At 38.8% G+C, this 18720-nt stretch overlaps 1 protein-coding gene across 1 annotated transcript in view; it reads left to right on the top strand.

The window, feature by feature from the left end:
* The window catches only part of PLA2G4F (phospholipase A2 group IVF), a 222540-nt gene that overhangs the window by 74173 nt on the left and 129647 nt on the right, over positions 1 to 18720 (top strand). The window contains exons 4-5 of the mRNA XM_053697916.1: positions 7755 to 7883; positions 8279 to 8319. Coding sequence (XP_053553891.1) covers positions 7755 to 7883; positions 8279 to 8319 — 170 coding nt within the window. The remainder of the gene's footprint in view (positions 1 to 7754; positions 7884 to 8278; positions 8320 to 18720) is intronic.

The following is an 18720-nucleotide window of genomic DNA, read 5'->3' as shown; positions in this document are numbered from 1 at the left end:
CAGATCCAAATAGCTCATCTGCTACAGTTTCTGGATGAAGGATATGAGCAAGCTTTAGCTATCTCTACTTTAAAAGTACAAGTTTATGCATTTTCTACTTTTTCCAGACAATTAATGGACACAAGATCCAAGTGGGGTCCATTTATTACAGGCCTTATCTCATATTAATCAAGTCTCTTTGCCCTACATGGGATATACCTATGATATTAAATGTTCTAATTGAAGATCCTTTTGTACCTTTCAAGTCTGTACCCCTGTGGTATTTGACTATAAAAACTTTTTTTTTGGTGGCCATAACTTCAGCGAGAGGTGTTTCTGAGTTACAAGCCTTATCGGTAGAAGAACCCTTTTTTTTTTTTTTAATCAAGATAAAGTAGTCCTCAGGACAGTTCCAGAATATAAGCCTAAAGTATTTTTTAAAAAGAAGGAAGAGTGAAAGTAAAAGATGTCTCCTAACTTGTAACAGCTTGCTTAGGCACTTCTCATACGACATATAAAGCATTTATGTTAACTATTGAATTAGATTGATAAAAATGTAATCTAGCTCTAGATTGTAGGAGTTTAGCCAAAGTTTAGAGCAATTACCGGTATATTCCAATAGCTGTATTAGCAACGGTAATTTTGCAAGCATTACTTAAAACTTTTGCAAGTTAAATAATGTTTCTTAATGACATCTCATACCAACATTGTGCCCAAGCAATGTGTTTTTTATTCACTTTCTCTATATGTGTACCTGTGAAGGTAAATATAGTATCCAATTGTTGATAACTACACTACTTTTATATAGATGTTTTATTGTTTGACTTTGATTATTACTAATGCCACGAATGACTAATATAATCTATGTGTTAAAACTCACTTAATAAGTCATGTATATAGACTAAGGCCTAGATTTGGAGTTTGGCGGTAGCCGTGAAAACCAGCGTTAGAGGCTCCTAACGCTGGTTTTAGGCTACCTCCGGTATTTGGAGTCACTCAAAAAAGGGTCTAACGCTCACTTTACAGCCGCGACTTTTCCATACCGCATATCCCCTTACGTAAATTGCGTATCCTATCTTTTCAATGGGATTTTTCTAACTAAGGTATTTAGAGTCGTGTCTGAAGTGAGCGTTAGAAATCTAACGACAAAACTCCAGACGCAGAAAAAAGTCAGTAGTTAAGAGCTTTCTGGGCTAACGCCGGTTCATAAAGCTCTTAACTACTGTACTCTAAAGTACACTAACACCCATAAACTACCTATGTACCCCTAAACCGAGGTCCCCCCACATCGCCGCAACTCGATTACATTTTTTTAACCCCTAATCTGCCGACCGCCACCTACGTTATCCTTATGTACCCCTAATCTGCTGCCCCTAACACCGCCGACCCCTATATTATATTTATTAACCCCTAATCTGCCCCCCACAACGTCGCCGCCAGCTACCTACACTTATTAACCCCTAATCTGCCGTCCGCACGCCGCCGCCAGCTACATTATCCCTATGTACCCCTAATCTGCTGCCCTAACATCGCCGACCCCTATATTATATTTATTAACCCCTAACCTGCCCCCCACAACGTCGCCGCCACCTACCTACAATAATTAACCCCTAATCTGCCGACCGCAAAGAGCCGCCAGCTACATTATAGCTATGTACCCCTAATCTGCTGCCCCTAACACCGCCAACCCCTATATTATATTTATTAACCCCTAACCTGCCCTCCCTAACATCGCCGACACCTAACTTCAATTATTAACCCCTAATCTGCCAACCGAATCTCGCCGCTATTCTAATAAATGTATTAACCCCTAAAGCTAAGTCTAACCCTAACACCCCCCTAAGTTAAATATAATTTTAATCTAACGAAATTAATTAACTCTTATTAAATAAATTATTCCTATTTAAAGCTAAATACTTACCTGTAAAATAAATCCTAATATTGCTACAACATAAATTATAATTATATTATAGCTATTTTAGGATTAATATTTATTTTACAGGTAACTTTGTATTTATTTTAACCAGGTACAATAGCTATTAAATAGTTAAGAACTATTTAATAGCTAAAATAGTTAAAATAATTACAAATTTACCTGTAAAATAAATCCTAACCTAAGTTACAATTAAACCTAACACTACACTATCAATAAATTAATTAAATAAAATACCTACAATTACCTACAATTAAACCTAACACTACACTATCAATAAATAAATTAAATACAATACCTACAAATAACTACAATGAAATAAACTAACTAAAGTACAAAAAATAAAAAAGAACTAAGTTACAAAAAATAAAAAAATATTTACAAACATAAGAAAAATATTACAACAATTTTAAACTAATTACACCTACTCTAAGCCCCCTAATAAAATAACAAAGCCCCCCCAAAATAAAAAAAATGCCCTACCCTATTCTAAATTACTAAAGTTCAAAGCTCTTTTACCTTACCAGCCCTGAACAGGGCCCTTTGCAGGGCATGCCCCAAGAAGTTCAGCTCTTTTGCCTGTAAAAAAAAACATACAATACCCCCCCCCCCAACATTACAACCCACCACCCACATACCCCTAATCTAACCCAAACCCCCCTTAAATAAACCTAACACTAAGCCCCTGAAGATCATCCTACCTTGTCTTCACCATACCAGGTTCACCGATCCGTCCTGGCTCCAAAATCTTCATCCAACCCAAGCGGGGGCTGGCGATCCATCTTCCGGCGGCTGAAGAGGTCCAGAAGAGGCTCCAAAGTCTTCATCCTATCCGGGAAGAAGAGTAGATCCGGACCGGCAACCATCATCTTCCAAGCGGCATCTTCTATCTTCATCCGATGAGGACCGGCTCCATCCTGAAGACCTCCACCGCGGACCCATCTTCCGGCGACGTCCAACTGAAGAATGACGGTTCCTTTAAGGGACGTCATCCAAGATGGCGTCCCTCGTATTCCGATTGGCTGATAGGATTCTATCAGCCAATCGGAATTAAGGTAGGAATATTCTGATTGGCTGATGGAATCAGCCAATCAGAATCAATATCAATCCGATTGGCTGATCCAATCAGCCAATCAGATTGAGCTTGCATTCTATTGGCTGATCGGAACAGCCAATAGAATGCGAGCTCAATCTGATTGGCTGATTGGATCAGCCAATCGGATTGAACTTGATTCTGATTGGCTGATTCCATCAGCCAATCAGAATATTCCTACCTTAATTCCGATTGGCTGATAGAATCCTATCAGCCAATCGGAATTCGAGGGACGCCATCTTGGATGACGTCCCTTAAAGGAACCGTCATTCTTCAGTTGGACGTCGCCGGATGAAGATGGGTCCGCGGTGGAGGTCTTCAGGATGGAGCAGGTCCTCATTGGATGAAGATAGAAGATGCCGCTTGGAAGAAGATGGTTGCCGGTCCGGATCTACTCTTCTTCCCGGATAGGATGAAGACTTTGGACCCTCTTCTGGACTTCTTCAGTGGATGTCTAGCCCCCGCTTGGGTTGGATGAAGATATCGGAGCCAAGATGGATCGGTGTGATACCCGGTGAGGTGAAGACAAGGTAGGATGATCTTCAGGGGCTTAGTGTTAGGTTTATTTAAGGGGGGTTTGGGTTAGATTAGGGGTATGTGGGTGGTGGGTTGTAATGTTGGGGGGGGGTATTGTATGTTTTTTTTTTTTTTTACAGGCAAAAGAGCTGAACTTCTTGGGGCATGCCCCGTAAAGGGCCCTGTTCAGGGCTGGTAAGGTAAAAGAGCTTTGAACTTTAGTAATTTAGAATAGGGTAGGGCATTTTTTATTTTGGGGGGCTTTCTTATTTTATTAGGGGGCTTAGAGTAGGTGTAATTAGTTTAAAATTGTTGTAAGATTTTCCTTATGTTTGTAAATATTTTTTTATTTTTTGTAACTTAGTTCTTTTTTATTTTTTGTACTTTAGTTAGTTTATTTCATTGTAGTTATTTGTAGATATTGTATTTAATTAATGTATTGATAGTGTAGTGTTAGGTTTAATTGTAGGTAATTGTAGATATTTTATTTAATTTAATGATAGTGTAGTGTTAGGTTTAATTGTAACTTAGGTTAGGATTTATTTTACAGGTAATTTTTTTATTATTTTAACTCGGTAACTATTAAATAGTTCTTAACTATTTAATAGCTATTGTACCTGGTTAAAATAATTACAAAGTTACCTGTAAAATAAATATTAATCCTAAAATAGCTATAATATAATTATAATTTATAGTGTAGCTATATTAGGATTTATTTTACAGGTAAGTATTTAGCTTTAAATAGGAATAATTTATTTAATAAGAGATAATTAATTTTGTTAGATGTAAATTATATTTAATTTAGGGGGGTGTTAGTGTTAGGGTTAGACTTAGCTTTAGGGGATAATACATTTATTAGAATAGCGGTGAGCTCCAGTCGGCAGATTAGGGGTTAATAATTGAAGTTAGGTGTCGGCGATGTTAGGGAGGGCAGATTAGGGGTTAATACTATTTATTATAGGGTTAGTGAGGCGGATTAGGGGTTAATAACTTTATTATAGTAGCGCTCAGGTCCGCTCGGCAGATTAGGGGTTAATAAGTGTAGGCAGGTGGAGGCGACGTTGTGGGGGGCGGATTAGGGGTTAATAAATATAATATAGGGGTCGGCGATGTTAGGGCAGCAGATTAGGGGTACATAGGGATAATGTAAGTAGCGGCGGTTTACGGAGCGGCAGATTAGGGGTTAATAATAATATGCAGGGGTCAGCGATAGCGGGGGCGGCAGATTAGGGGTTAATAAGTGTAAGGTTAGGGGTGTTTAGACTCGGGGTACATGTTAGAGTGTTAGGTGCAGACGTAGGAAGTGTTTCCGCATAGCAAACAATGGGGCTGCGTTAGGAGCTGAACGCGGCTTTTTTGCAGGTGTTAGTTTTTTTTTCCAGCTCAAACAGCCCCATTGTTTCCTATGGGGGAATCGTGCACGAGCACGTTTTTGAGGCTGGCCGCGTCCGTAAGCAACTCTGGTATCGAGAGTTGAAGCTGCGTTAAATATGCTCTACGCTCCTTTTTTGGAGCCTAACGCAGCCTTTATGTGGACTCTCGATACCAGAGTTATTTTTATGGTGCGGCCAGAAAAAAGCCAGCGTTAGCTACGCGGGTCCTTACCGACAAAACTCTAAATCTAGCCGTTAGTGTATCTGAGTTTTAGCCTAAAGTTGTCTCAGAATTTCATTCCTCTAAGGATATTGTTCTATCCTCTTCTTTTTTGTTCAAAAATCATGGCTGGTAAACCACACTATACTTTAGACTTGGTTTGTTGTCTCCACTATTATGTGAATAGAACTAAAGAGTTTGGGAAGAACAGGTGGTTTATTCTTCCTCTGGGGGGGTTGGAAAGGTCAGCCGCCTGCAAAGACTACACTTTCATCATGGATAACTCAGTGTATTTCTATAGTATACAAGTTGAAGGCTTTGCCAGTTCCTTCGGGGCTCAGGGCACATTCCATTAGGGCAGTTTTCACATCTTGGGCTTATCGCAATGGAGCTAATACCTCTAAAAATCTGTCAAGCAGCAGTCTGGAAATCGCCTCATACATTTGTATCTTATTATAAAGTGGACGTGTTGCAACCATTTTTAGCCAATGAAGATTCTTAATTCCGTTGTTTCTTGAATAAACTTTTGTATTTTTACATATATTTTTTGATGTTTTGTTTATTTCCCATTCCCTAAAATTGTACAGTGTATAATACTTAGTATTCTTCTCACCTAGTACGTATTGGAGAGGTTTGGCCAAGATCATTAGAAATTAAAGCATCAAATACAGAATTTTCTCTATCTATAACCTAGACAATACTTACCAATGTTCCCTTCTTCTAATATCTCTGTTTTTCCTATGATTTCCAGAACTAGGAATGGAGGGAGCTCAGGTAGCATTTTTATTGGCAAAAGGGGCATGGCTATTTCTGTCCATGCCCCCTCCAGTGAGAGGGTCTCACCTTGTAAGAATTGTCTAGGTTATAGGCCAAGATCTAAAAATTTAGTATCTGATTTTTAATTTCTAATTTTTGAAGAGCTGTTATTGCTGGTTAAAAGGGCCCCTCAGCTCTATGAAGTTAACAGCTAGCAAAGCATAGACAACCTCACATGTAAAAAGACACTCTTGTAATAAATCGGCAATAAAGCGTCTTCTGATGGCTGATTCGACAAAACAGTGGAAATCTACAAGAAAGCTTCTCTGATTTCAAGAAAGGGGAATAATACAATGGAAAATATGTCTGCCTATCGTATAGGCGAGGTTCTATAGTATGTCGCTGACATTATAAAATTACATGAGCTTGCTGCTCAAGCTCTGGGCAACAAAGCAATTAAGGGTCTTGCAGAGTGTTAAAGGGACATAAAACCCAACATTTTTCTTTCATGATTCAGATAGAGAATAACATTTTAAGCAACATTCCATTTTACTTCTATTTACTTTGCTTCATTCTTTAGATATCCTTTATTGAGGAAATAGCAATGCACATGGGTAAGCCAATTAAACGAGGCATCTATGTGCAGCCACCAATAAGCAGCTACTGATCCTATTTAGATATGATTTTCAACAAAGGATATACAACAAATTAAACAAATTAGATAATAGAAGTAAATTGGAAAGTTGTTTAAAATCGCATGTTCTTTATTAGTCATGGAAGAAAAAATGTTGGTTTCATGTACCTTTTTAAAACCATAGTGATTATTAGGCAGGTAAAAAAAATTTGGTTGGGGCATTTATGCAACATACTATGTAAAATTATCCATGCCATTACAATAGTGAGGTTTACCATTAACTCACATTTAAAGGGACAGTCAACTCCAAAAAATGTTTTGTTTAAAAAAAATAGATAATCCCTTTATTACCCATTCCCCAGTTTTACACAGTCGACATGGTTAAATTAATACACTTCTTACCTCTGTGATTACCTTGTATCTAAGCCTTTTCTGACAGCCCCCGGATCACATGACTTTTTATTTATTATCTATTGATTTGCATTTTATCTAATTAGTGCAGTGTCTGCCACAACCCACAGGTGTGAGCACAATGTTATCTATATGGCTTACATAAGATAGCACTCCTGTGTTGTTAAAAGCTAATAAAAAAAGCATGTGATAAGAGGCTGTCTGTAGTGGCTTAGAAACAGGCAGAAATTCTGAGGTTTAAAGGTTATAAAGTATATTAATATAACAGTGTTGGTTGTGCAAAGCTGGGGAATGGGCAATAAAGGCGTTCAAGTTTGCTGCTGTGAAACATAAAGATTTCTTTGCATTTTTGCAATTTATGTTGCTAATTTCTCCTTTACCTATCCGTTAATAATTACTATTTTTGTTACAAGTGTAATGTGATTTAGCTTTCATAACTTTTATATATGTAATTCAAATGTTTCGGATGCATTCCTTTTCTCAAAATTTTGCAATTCTGTATTTTATGTTTTTTTAAAGGGACAATCTAATCAAAATGAAACTTTCATGATTCAGATAGTCCATGAAATTTTAAACAACTTTCCAATTTACTTTTATCTTCAAATTTGCTTTTTTCTCTTGGTATTCTTTGTTGAAAGCTAAACCTAGGTAGGCTCCTATGCTAATTTCTAAGACCTTAAAGGAGGCCTCTTATCTCAGATCAGATTTGAAGTTACAGGAAAGAGGGTGGAACCTCTAAGTCAAAGTGACCGATACACAAACATCCCCTCTCTTTTTCATATGTAAAGTGTTAAGTAATATAATCCCCATAGTAATTCACACCTGTATTTTCTTTGCAGAACATTCTCGAGCTCACCCTATATGACCGAGATGTTGTAATGGATGACGAGCTGTCCTGTGTTGTCTTTGATTTAGGAAATGTTAAGCCAGGGCAAGTAACCAAGCGTAATTTCAAGCTTGATCCAAAGGTACGTGTGCTCGCCAAAGTATGCATGTGTGAGTGAGATGGTTATGTAAGAGAATGAGTATGCCTGTCATCTTTTTAAGTGAATGTTTATGGATCTGGTGATGACTTGTAAGAGCACATGCATATTTGTGTTTGTTCCAAAATTGTATTTGTATGTTTACATGTGATTTTGTGCATCTGCATGGAAAAGTGTGTGAACATGTTTATCAGTGGATCTATTTATGTGTACTAAAGTTTATGTAAAGTATTTGGGTTTTTTTTGTTGTTGTTTTGTCTTTTTTTCAGGTACTACATGCTTCTAAACGAGAGCCCACTGAACAAACACCTTTGTCACTTTATACTGCTGTCTTGGTTGTTGAATAAACATCTGATTATCTCTCCCCCACCACTTTTCAGGCTGAAGAAGTTTTGGAAGTTGAGTTTCACCTAGAGGAAAGGTAAGGTGTACCATTTTGTTTTTACATAATTTATTGTATAGCAGTGTGAACTTCTTCCCCCAAGATAGAAGCATCCTACATTCCATTTAATTGGCTACATGAATAATGTTCATTTATTCTTCTGAACCAACTGCTTGCTTCTCAAGAAACCAAACCACAAGGCAGTGAACTTGATTAATAGACTAGTACAGTAAATAAATACATGACTTTTGTGCTGTATTCTGGAGCTCATCAGATAAAAGAGCTTTGCACAGCAGTTTTAGAGAAAACTTGACCAACCACAATGCATGAATATGTCACAGCTACCCTCTGTTTTTTGAGAAAAGGTAAAGGGAAAATATTACAAAAAAGGAGGCAGTGTAACTCAATTTTTTTTTCTTCATTTATTTTGGTAATCAAAGTATCCTTTACACATCTGTCTACCCATTTACCTGATAAATTGACTAACTTGTGAACACTGTGATTTCCTGAGGAACACATAATGAAAGAGAAAATAGATACTACAAGGAGGAGTCACAAGGGAGAAGGAGGAGGAGTATTTAGAACCTCACATGAATCAACCTCACAGATTACATAATGGTTATAACAGCATTTTCTTACTTTTATAAATTTATTTTACATTATTTTAACGTTTTATATGAAAATACAATAACTTTCTCCCTCCACCCTAGAAATAGGATGTGCATATTTGGATGTGCAGACTGTTCCAAAGCAGTATCACAAACTTGCAAAGAGAATTTTGTTAAATAGAAAATGTTCCTTAACCCTTTCTTGACTGTACTTATTTGTCTACATCGGAACAAATCTCCGATGTAAACAAATAAGTAAAATATAAATTTTTAAACGTGATGGTTCATGTGATCGCGTGATTTCAATGATGGGATAGTGTCAGGAGGGAGTGCCTAAGACGCTAGGCACACCCTCCAGCTCATGATCCCATTCAAGAAGCGCCTATGACTTCAGTACAGCCAAATGGCTAGGACGTTCTATGCCTTCCTAAGGGTGGGAAGGGTTTAACCCCTTAATGACAACTAAAAACTTTGTTGGTGGGTGGGAGCGTAACAGGGAGGTGGCCCATCGCTACCCGGCTTCCGGTTCCTGTAAGTGCAATGTGCACGCCGGGTGACGGGAGCGTGCGGGGGGGGCCTGCGGGGGAACGCGTGTGCACGGGCGCGCGCGCATTAGCCACTGACACCAATGAAAAAAAGTTAAAAAAAAAAAGTTAAAGTTTAAAAAAATTAAATATAAAAGGATCTGGGAGGGGGGATGGGGGTATTGAGGGGGGGCTGCTATACTTCAGAAAAGTTTAAAGGTCTAAAGAAAAACAAAACTTGTTTTTGGGGGCAAACTGGGTACTGGCAGACAGCTGCCAGTACCCAAGATGGCGGTAATTAGGTAGCAGGGAGGGTTATAGAGCTGTTTGGTGGGGGATCAGGGAGGTTGGGGGCTAAGGCAGGGGTCCATCACAGCTGAATAAATATTTTTAAAAAATAAAATAAAAAAATCCCCTTTTATTTAGTACTTTACTTTAGGACTTTCTGCCAGTACTTAAGATGGCGGGACAATTGTGGGGTGGGGGAGGGAAGAGAGCTGTTTGGGAGGGATCAGGGGGTGGGATGTGTCAGGTGCCAGCGCCCTACAAGCTACCTAATTAACTCCTTCACTGCTGGGCATAATTCACGTGTGGTGCGCAGCAGCATTTAGCAGCCTTCTAATTACCAAAAAGCAACGCCAAAGCCATATAAGTCTGCTATTTCTGAACAAAGGGGATCCCAGAGAAGCTTTTACAACAATTTGTGCCATAATTGCACAAGCTGTTTGTAAATAATTTCATTGAGAAACCTAAAATTGTGAAAAATGTAAAGTTTTTTTTTTTTATTTGCTCGCATTTGGCGTTGAAATGGTGGCATGAAATATACCAAAATGGACTAGATCAATACTTTGGGTTGTCTACTACACTAAAGCTAAAATTAACCCTACAAGCTCCCCACATGCTCCCTAATTAACCCCTTCACTGCTGGGCATAAAACACGTGTAGTGCGCAGCAGCATTTAGCGGCCTTCTAATTACCAAAAAGCAACCCCAAAGCCATATAAGTCTGCTATTTCTGAACAAAGGGGATCCCAGAGAAGCATTTACAACCATTTGTGCCATAATTGTGGAAGCTGTTTGTAAATAATTTCAGTGGGAAACCTAAAGTTTGTGACAAAATGTGTGAAAAAGTGAACATTTTTTTTAATTTGATCGAATTTGGCGGTGAAATGGTGGCATGAAATATACCTAAATGGGCCTAGATCAATACTTTGGGTTGTCTTCTAAAAAAATAAATATAAATATATACATGTCAAGGGATATTCAGGTATTGTTGACAGATATCAGGGTTCCAATGTAACTTAGTGTTAATTTTGAAAAAAAGTGGTTTGGAAATAGCAAAGTGCTACTTGTATTTATTGCCCTATAACTTGCAAAAAAAGCAAAGAACATGTAAACATTGGGTATTTCTAAACTCAGGACAAAATTTAGAAACTATTTAGCATGGGTGTTTTTTGGTGGTTGTAGATGTGTAACAGATTTTGGGGGTCAAATTTAGAAAAAGTGTGTTTTTTTCCATTTTTTCCTCATATTTTAAAATTATTTTTATAGTAAATTATAAGATATGATGAAAATAATGGTATATTTAGAAAGTCCATTTAATGGCGAGAAAAACGGTATATAATATGTGTGGGTACAGTAAATGAGTAAGAGGAAAATTACAGCTAAACACAAACACTGCAGAAATGTAAAAATAGCCCTTGTCCTTAAGGGTAAGAAAATTGAAAAATGGTCTGGTCATTAAGGGGTTAATACAAAATCCAACAATCGTGAAAGAAATTTATAGTACTTAATTTTATATTAAGAAAATATTCTACTGCTCAAGTGCCTAAATCATGCTTGATATTTATAAATAAGAACTCCAATTCACCATGCACAAGTATTTACTCAAGTAAATGTCATCCATGCATTAAATTACTCTAATTGGATCTTTCATATATGATTTTTTTAATGGGGTTTGGAGAACTTTCAGTTTCTGCCATGATAGACATAGGTGACATATAAGAGAGGGATCAGTCTTTTAGCAGATTATGTGTCACTGGTCAATTTATGGCATGTGATGAGGTAGTAAGGTGCTATGTTTCTTCCTCTCCAAGAAGGATTTTTAATATTTGTTCCACATTACCACTATTTAAAGGGTATTAAATAGTAAATACATTTTAGATATAATATTGTATTCAAAGCCATGATTACCTTGAGAATAATATGCAGATCTATTTTTTTAGTTGTTTATTTAATATTACATTAATAAATGCACTAACATTTTGAAACTGATTTCCTGACAATTAGGGACAGTTAAAGTGTACAAATTATAGCTGTGTGGAATATTCCAATTTTAAAGAAACTTATTTAGAGTTCTGTAGCAGAAAGTATGTCTTATCATCCATAACCCTTTTTTAAAAAAAAAAAAAAAGCTCTAATGCATGATGATTGGCTAAGAAGAAGTCTTGCTTAACTTGTCACATCATAGAACTTACCAGTACAATATCAGATCTTCTTTAAAGGGACATGAAACCCACATTTTTTCTTTCATGTTTTAGAAAGAACATGCAATTTTAAAGAACTTTCCAATTTACTCCTATTATATAATTTGCTTCATACTCTTTATATCTTTTGTTGAAAAGCATATCTAGATAGGCTCAGTAGCTGCTGATTGGTGGCTGCACATAGATGCCATGTATGATTGGTTCACCTCACCCGTGTGCATTGCTATTTCTTAAACAAAAAATATTTGAAGAATGAAGCAAATTAAATAGAAGTAAATTGGAATGATGTTTAAAATTGTATTTTCTATCAGAAAAATAAAAAAAACTTTTGGGTTTAATGTTCTTTAACTTGCACTTTAGATAAAAAATGTCCATATATTATATATGTGTGTGTGTGTATATGTGTATATGTATGTGTGTGTGTGTATATATATATATATATAGCGCGATCCGATATACGGCGTAGTTTGCGGCGCAAGCGAGGGAACCCGCGTCGCCCGCAGTTTCAGCTCGCAACTCGAGCTATCCAATATACGGCGCCGTCAGTTGCTAACGTGCCGTAAGTCGGATAAACCAGCGATGTCCAGAAATCTGCGCAAGTACAAATTTCTGGCTTCGCCAGTGACTTGCGCCACGCTAGAAACTGCCGGCGCCTACAAAACCTGACTAAAGTATGAAATCACCCGCACTGTCTAACACGCCTCCCTAACATAGCCCGACACCTCTAACCCTCTAACCCTCTATCCGCTATCCCCCCTCACTAGCCTAACAATAAAAAAAGTTATTAACCCCTAAACCGCTGCTCCCGGACCTCCCGCCAGCTATATTAAATCTATAACCCCCTAAAGTGAGCCCCTACCCCGCCGCCATCTATTTTAAAATTATTAACCCCTAATCTAATCCCCCTACCCCACCGCCATCTATATTAAATTATTTAACCCCTAAAATACTAAACTATCCCTACCACTAAACCTAAGTCTAACCCTACAAATAGCCCTGAAAAGGGCTTTTTGTGTGGCATTACCCCAAAGTAAACGGCTCTTTTGCCAGCCCTTAAAAGGGCTTTTTGCGGGGCATGCCCCAAAGAAAACTGCTCTTTTACTTTTGGCGGGGCTTTGTCACAAAGTAATCAGCTCTTTTGCATCTAATCTAAATCCCCCTACACCGCCGCCAGCTATAATAAATGTATTAACCCCTAATCTAATCCCCCTACACCGCCGCCAGCTATATTAAATACATCAACCCCTAATCTAATCACCCTACACCGCCGCCAGCTTTATTAACTATATTAACCCTAATTATATTAGGGTTAATATAGTTAATATAATTATAATATTATATATATTAACTATATTAACCCTAATTATATTAGGGTTAATATAGTTAATATCGTTATTATATTATATATATATATTAAGTATAATAACCCTATCTAACTCTAACATCCCTAACTAAACTCTTATTAAAATAAATCTAATATTAATATTATTAATTAAAATATTCCTATTTAAATCTAAATACTTACCTATAAAATAAACCCTAAGATAGCTACAATATAATTAATAATTACATTGTAGCTATGTTAGGGTTTATATTTATTTTACAGGTAAATTGTTAATTATTTTAACTAGGTATAATAGCTATTAAATAGTTATGAACTATTTAATAGCTACCTAGTTAAAATAATTACCCAATTACCTGTAAAATAAATCCTAACCTAAGTTACAAATACACCTACACTATCAATAAATTAAATAAACTACAAATATCTATCTAAAAATACAATTAAATAAACTAAACTAAATTACAAAAGAAAACAAACACTAAATTACAAAAAATAAAAAAAAGATTACAAGATTTTTAAGCTAATTACACCTATTCTAAGCCCACTAATAAAATAAAGCCCCCCAAAATAAAAAAAAATTCTCCAACATTGGTGTGTCCGGTCCACGGCGTCATCCTTACTTGTGGGAATATCTCTTCCCTAACAGGAAATGGCAAAGAGTCCCAGCAAAGCTGGCCATATAGTCCCTCCTAGGCTCCGCCCACCCCAGTCATTCTCTTTGCCGTTGCACAGGCAACATCTCCACGGAGATGGTTAAGAGTATGTGGTGTTTAGTTGTAGTTTTTTTATTCTACTATCAAGAGTTTGTTATTTTAAAATAGTGCTGGTATGTACTATTTACTCTGAAACAGAAAAAGATGAAGATTTCTGTTTGTGAGAGGAAGATGATTTTAGCAGACAGTAACTAAAATCGATTGCTGTTTCCACATAGGACTGTTGAGATGAAGTAACTTCAGTTGGGGGAAACAGTTAGCAGACTTTTCTGCTTAAGGTATGACTAGCCATATTTCTAACAAGACTGTGTAATGCTGGAAGGCTGTCATTTCCCCTCATGGGGACCGGTAAGCCATTTTCTTAGTCTCAAACAGAATAAAGGGCTTAATATGGGCTATAAAACTGGTAGACATTTTTATGGGCTAAATCGATTGCTTTATTTGGACATTTTATACATGTTTATGCTGATAATTCACACTTATAAACTTGGGGAACGTTTTTTAACGTCAGGCACTATGTTAGACACCTTTTCCAGTCAGGAAGGGCCTTCCCAGTTGTAGGCTGAGCCTCATTTTCGCGCCATTACTGCGCAGTTGTTTTTGAGAGCAAGATATGCAGATGCATGTGTGAGGACCTGAAAGTAGTTGGAAAAGTTCCTAGAAGGCGTCATTTGGTATCGTATTCCCCTCTGGGCTTGGTAAAGTCACAGCAAAGGCTGTAGCTGGGACTGTATAGGGGTTAAATCTGTAACCGGCTCCGGTTTCGTTATTTTAAGGGTTAAAGCTCTGAAAATTGGTGTGCAATGCTATTAATGCTTTAAGACACTGTGGTGAAATTTTGAACAATTCCTTCATATTTTTTCACATATTCAGTAATAAAGTGTGCTCTGTTTAAAATTTAAAGAGACAGTAACGGTTTTGTTTTAAAACGGTTTTTGTGCTTTATTGACAAGTTTAAGCCTGTTTAACATGTCTGTGCCTTCAGATAAGCTATGTTCTATATGTATGAAAGTCAATGTGTCTCCCCCTTCAAAATTGTGTGATAATTGTGCCATAGCGTCCAAACAATGTAAGGACAGTACTGTCACAGATAATGAAGTTGCCCAAGATGATTCATCAGATGAAGGGAGTAGACATGGTTCTACATCATCTACTTCTGTGTCTATACCAGTTTTGCCCACGCAGGAGGCCCCTAGTACTTCTAGCGCGCCAATGCTTATTACCATGCAACAATTGACGGCTGTAATGGATAACTCCATAGCAAATATTTTATCCAAAATGCCTGCATATCAGAGAAAGCGCGATTGCTCTGTTTTAAACACTGAAGAGCAGGAGGGCGCTGATGATAATTGTTCTGTCATACCCTCACACCAATCTGAAGGGGCCATGAGGGAGGTTTTGTCAGATGGGGAAATTTCAGATTCAGGAAAAATTTCTCAACAGGCTGAACCTGATGTTGTGACATTTAAATTAGAACATCTCCGCGCACTGCTTAAGGAGGTGTTATCTACTCTGGATGATTGTGACAACTTGGTCATTCCAGAAAAATTATGCAAGATGGACAAGTTCCTAGAGGTTCCGGTGCAACCCGACGCTTTTCCTATACCCAAGCGGCCATAGTGGCGGACATAGTGAATAAGGAGTGGGAGAAGCCCGGCATACCTTTTGTTCCCCCTCCTATATTTAAGAAATTATTTCCTATGGTCGACCCCAGAAAGGACTTATGGCAGACAGTCCCTAAGGTCGAGGGGGCAGTTTCTACTCTAAACAAGCGCACTACTATTCCTATCGAGGATAATTGTGCTTTCAAAGATCCTATGGATAAAAAATTGGAGGGTTTGCTTAAAAAGATTTTTGTACAGCAAGGTTACCTTCTACAACCCATTTCGTGCATTGTTCCTGTCACTACAGCAGCGTGGTTCTGGTTCGAGGAACTAGAAAAGTCGCTCAGTAGAGAGACTCCATATGAGGAGGTTATGGACAGAGTTCACGCACTTAAGTTGGCTAACTCTTTAATTTTAGATGCCGCTTTGCAATTAGCTAGATTAGCAGCGAAAAATTCAGGGTTTGCAATTGTGGCGCGCAGAGCGCTTTGGCTAAAGTCTTGGTCAGCGGATGTATCATCCAAGACAAAATTGCTTAACATCCCCTTCAAGGGTAAAACTCTCTTTGGACCAGAATTGAAAGAGATTATCTCAGACATCACTGGGGGAAAGGGCCACGCCCTCCCACAAGATAGGCCTTTCAAGGCCAAGAATAAGTCTAATTTTCGTTCCTTTCGTAATTTCAGGAACGGACCGGCCTCTAATTCTGCATCCTCTAAGCAAGAGGGTAATGCCTCACAGTCCAAACCAGCCTGGAAACCGATGCAAGGCTGGAACAAGGGTAAGCAGGCCAAGAAGCCTGCTACCGCTAACAAAACAGCATGAAGGAGTAGCCCCCGATCCGGGACCGGATCTAGTGGGGGGCAGACTCTCTCTCTTTGCTCAGGCTTGGGCAAGAGATGTTCAGGATCCCTGGACGCTAGAAATAGTTTCTCAGGGTTATCTTCTGGAATTCAAGGAACTACCCCCAAGGGGAAGGTTCCACATGTCTCACTTATCCTCAAACCAAATAAAGAGACAGGCGTTCTTACATTGTGTAGAAGACCTGTTAAAGATGGGAGTGATACACCCAGTTCCAATGACGGAACAAGGAATGGGATTTTACTCAAATCTGTTCGTAGTTCCCAAAAAAGAGGGAACCTTCAGACCAATTCTGGATTTAAAGATCCTAAACAAATTTCTCAGGGTACCATCGTTCAAAATGGAAACCATTCGAACGATTCTACCCACTATCCAGGAAGGTCAATTTATGACTACCGTGGATCTAAAGGATGCGTACCTACATATTCCTATCCACAAACAACATCATCAGTTCCTAAGGTTCGCCTTTCTGGACAAACATTACCAGTTTGTGGCCCTCCCATTCGGATTAGCCACTGCTCCAAGGATTTTCACAAAGGTACTCGGGTCCCTTCTAGCGGTTCTAAGACCGAGGGGCATTGCAGTAGTACCATACTTGGACGACATTCTAATACAAGCGTCGTCCCTTTCAAAAGCAAAGGCTCATACAGACATCGTTCTGGCCTTTCTCAGATCTCACGGATGGAAGGTGAACATAAAAAAAAAGTTCTCTGTCTCCGTCAACAAGAGTTCCCTTCTTGGGAACAATAATAGATTCCTTAGAAATGAGGATTTTTCTGACAGATGTCAGAAAGTCAAAACTTCTAAGCGCTTGTCAAGTTCTTCATTCTGTTCCACGTCCTTCCATAGCTCAGTGCATGGAAGTAGTAGGGTTGATGGTTGCAGCAATGGACATAGTTCCTTTTGCGCGAATTCATCTAAGACCATTACAACTGTGCATGCTGAAACAGTGGAATGGGGACTATACAGACTTGTCTCCAGTGATTCAAGTAGATCAGAAGACCAGAGATTCACTCCGTTGGTGGCTAACCCTGGACCACCTATCCCAGGGAATGATCTTCCGCAGACCAGAGTGGGTCATTGTCACGACCGACGCCAGTCTAGTGGGCTGGGGCGCGGTCTGGGAATCCCTGAAAGCTCAGGGACTATGGTCTCGGGAAGAGTCTCTTCTCCCGATAAACATTCTGGAACTAAGAGCGATATTCAATGCTCTCAGGGCTTGGCCTCAGCTTGCAAAGGCCAGATTCATAAGATTCCAATCAGACAACATGACGACCGTTGCGTATATCAATCATCAGGGGGGAACAAGGAGTTCCCTGGCGATGAAAGAAGTGACCAAAATAATACAATGGGCGGAGGATCACTCCTGCCATCTATCTGCGATCCACATCCCAGGTGTGGAAAACTGGGAAGCGGATTATCTGAGTCGTCAGACATTCCATCCGGGGGAGTGGGAACTCCACCCGGAGATCTTTGCCCAGTTGACTCCATTATGGGGCATTCCAGACATGGATCTGATGGCGTCTCGTCAGAACTTCAAGGTTCCTTGCTACGGGTCCAGATCCAGGGATCCCAAGGCGACTCTAGTGGATGCACTAGTAGCACCTTGGACCTTCAACCTAGCTTATGTGTTTCCACCGTTTCCTCTCATTCCCAGGCTGGTAGCCAGGATCAAACAGGAGAGGGCCTCGGTGATCTTGATAGCTCCTGCGTGGCCACGCAGGACTTGGTATGCAGACCTGGTGAATATGTCATCGGTTCCACCATGGAAGCTACCTTTGAGACAGGACCTTCTTGTTCAGGGTCCATTCGAACATACAAATCTGGTCTCCCTCCAGCTGAAGGCTTGGAGATTGAACGCTTGATTCTATCGAAGCGTGGGTTTTCAGATTCTGTGATAGATACTCTGGTTCAGGCCAGAAAACTGGTAACTAGAAAGATTTACCATAAAATATGGAAAAGATATATCTGCTGGTGTGAATCCAAGGGATTCCCATGGAATAAGATAAAAATTCCTAAGATTCTTTCCTTTCTGCAAGAAGGTTTGGATAAAGGATTATCTGCGAGTTCTCTAAAGGGACAGATTTCTGCTTTATCTGTCTTACTACACAAACGACTGGCAGCTGTGCCAGATGTTCAAGCATTTGTTCAGGCTCTGGTTAGGATCAAGCCTGTTTACAGACCTTTGACTCCTCCCTGGAGTTTAAATCTAATTCTTTCAGTTCTTCAAGGGGTTCCGTTTGAACCTCTACATTCCATAGATATTAAGTTGTTATCTTGGAAAGTTTTGTTTTTGGTTG

This window comes from Bombina bombina, chromosome 1, assembly GCF_027579735.1.
Source record: "Bombina bombina isolate aBomBom1 chromosome 1, aBomBom1.pri, whole genome shotgun sequence".
Lineage (NCBI taxonomy): Eukaryota > Metazoa > Chordata > Amphibia > Anura > Bombinatoridae > Bombina > Bombina bombina.
The sequence above is the reverse complement of the archived record's forward strand: the minus strand, read 5'-3'. Positions and strand labels throughout refer to the sequence as shown.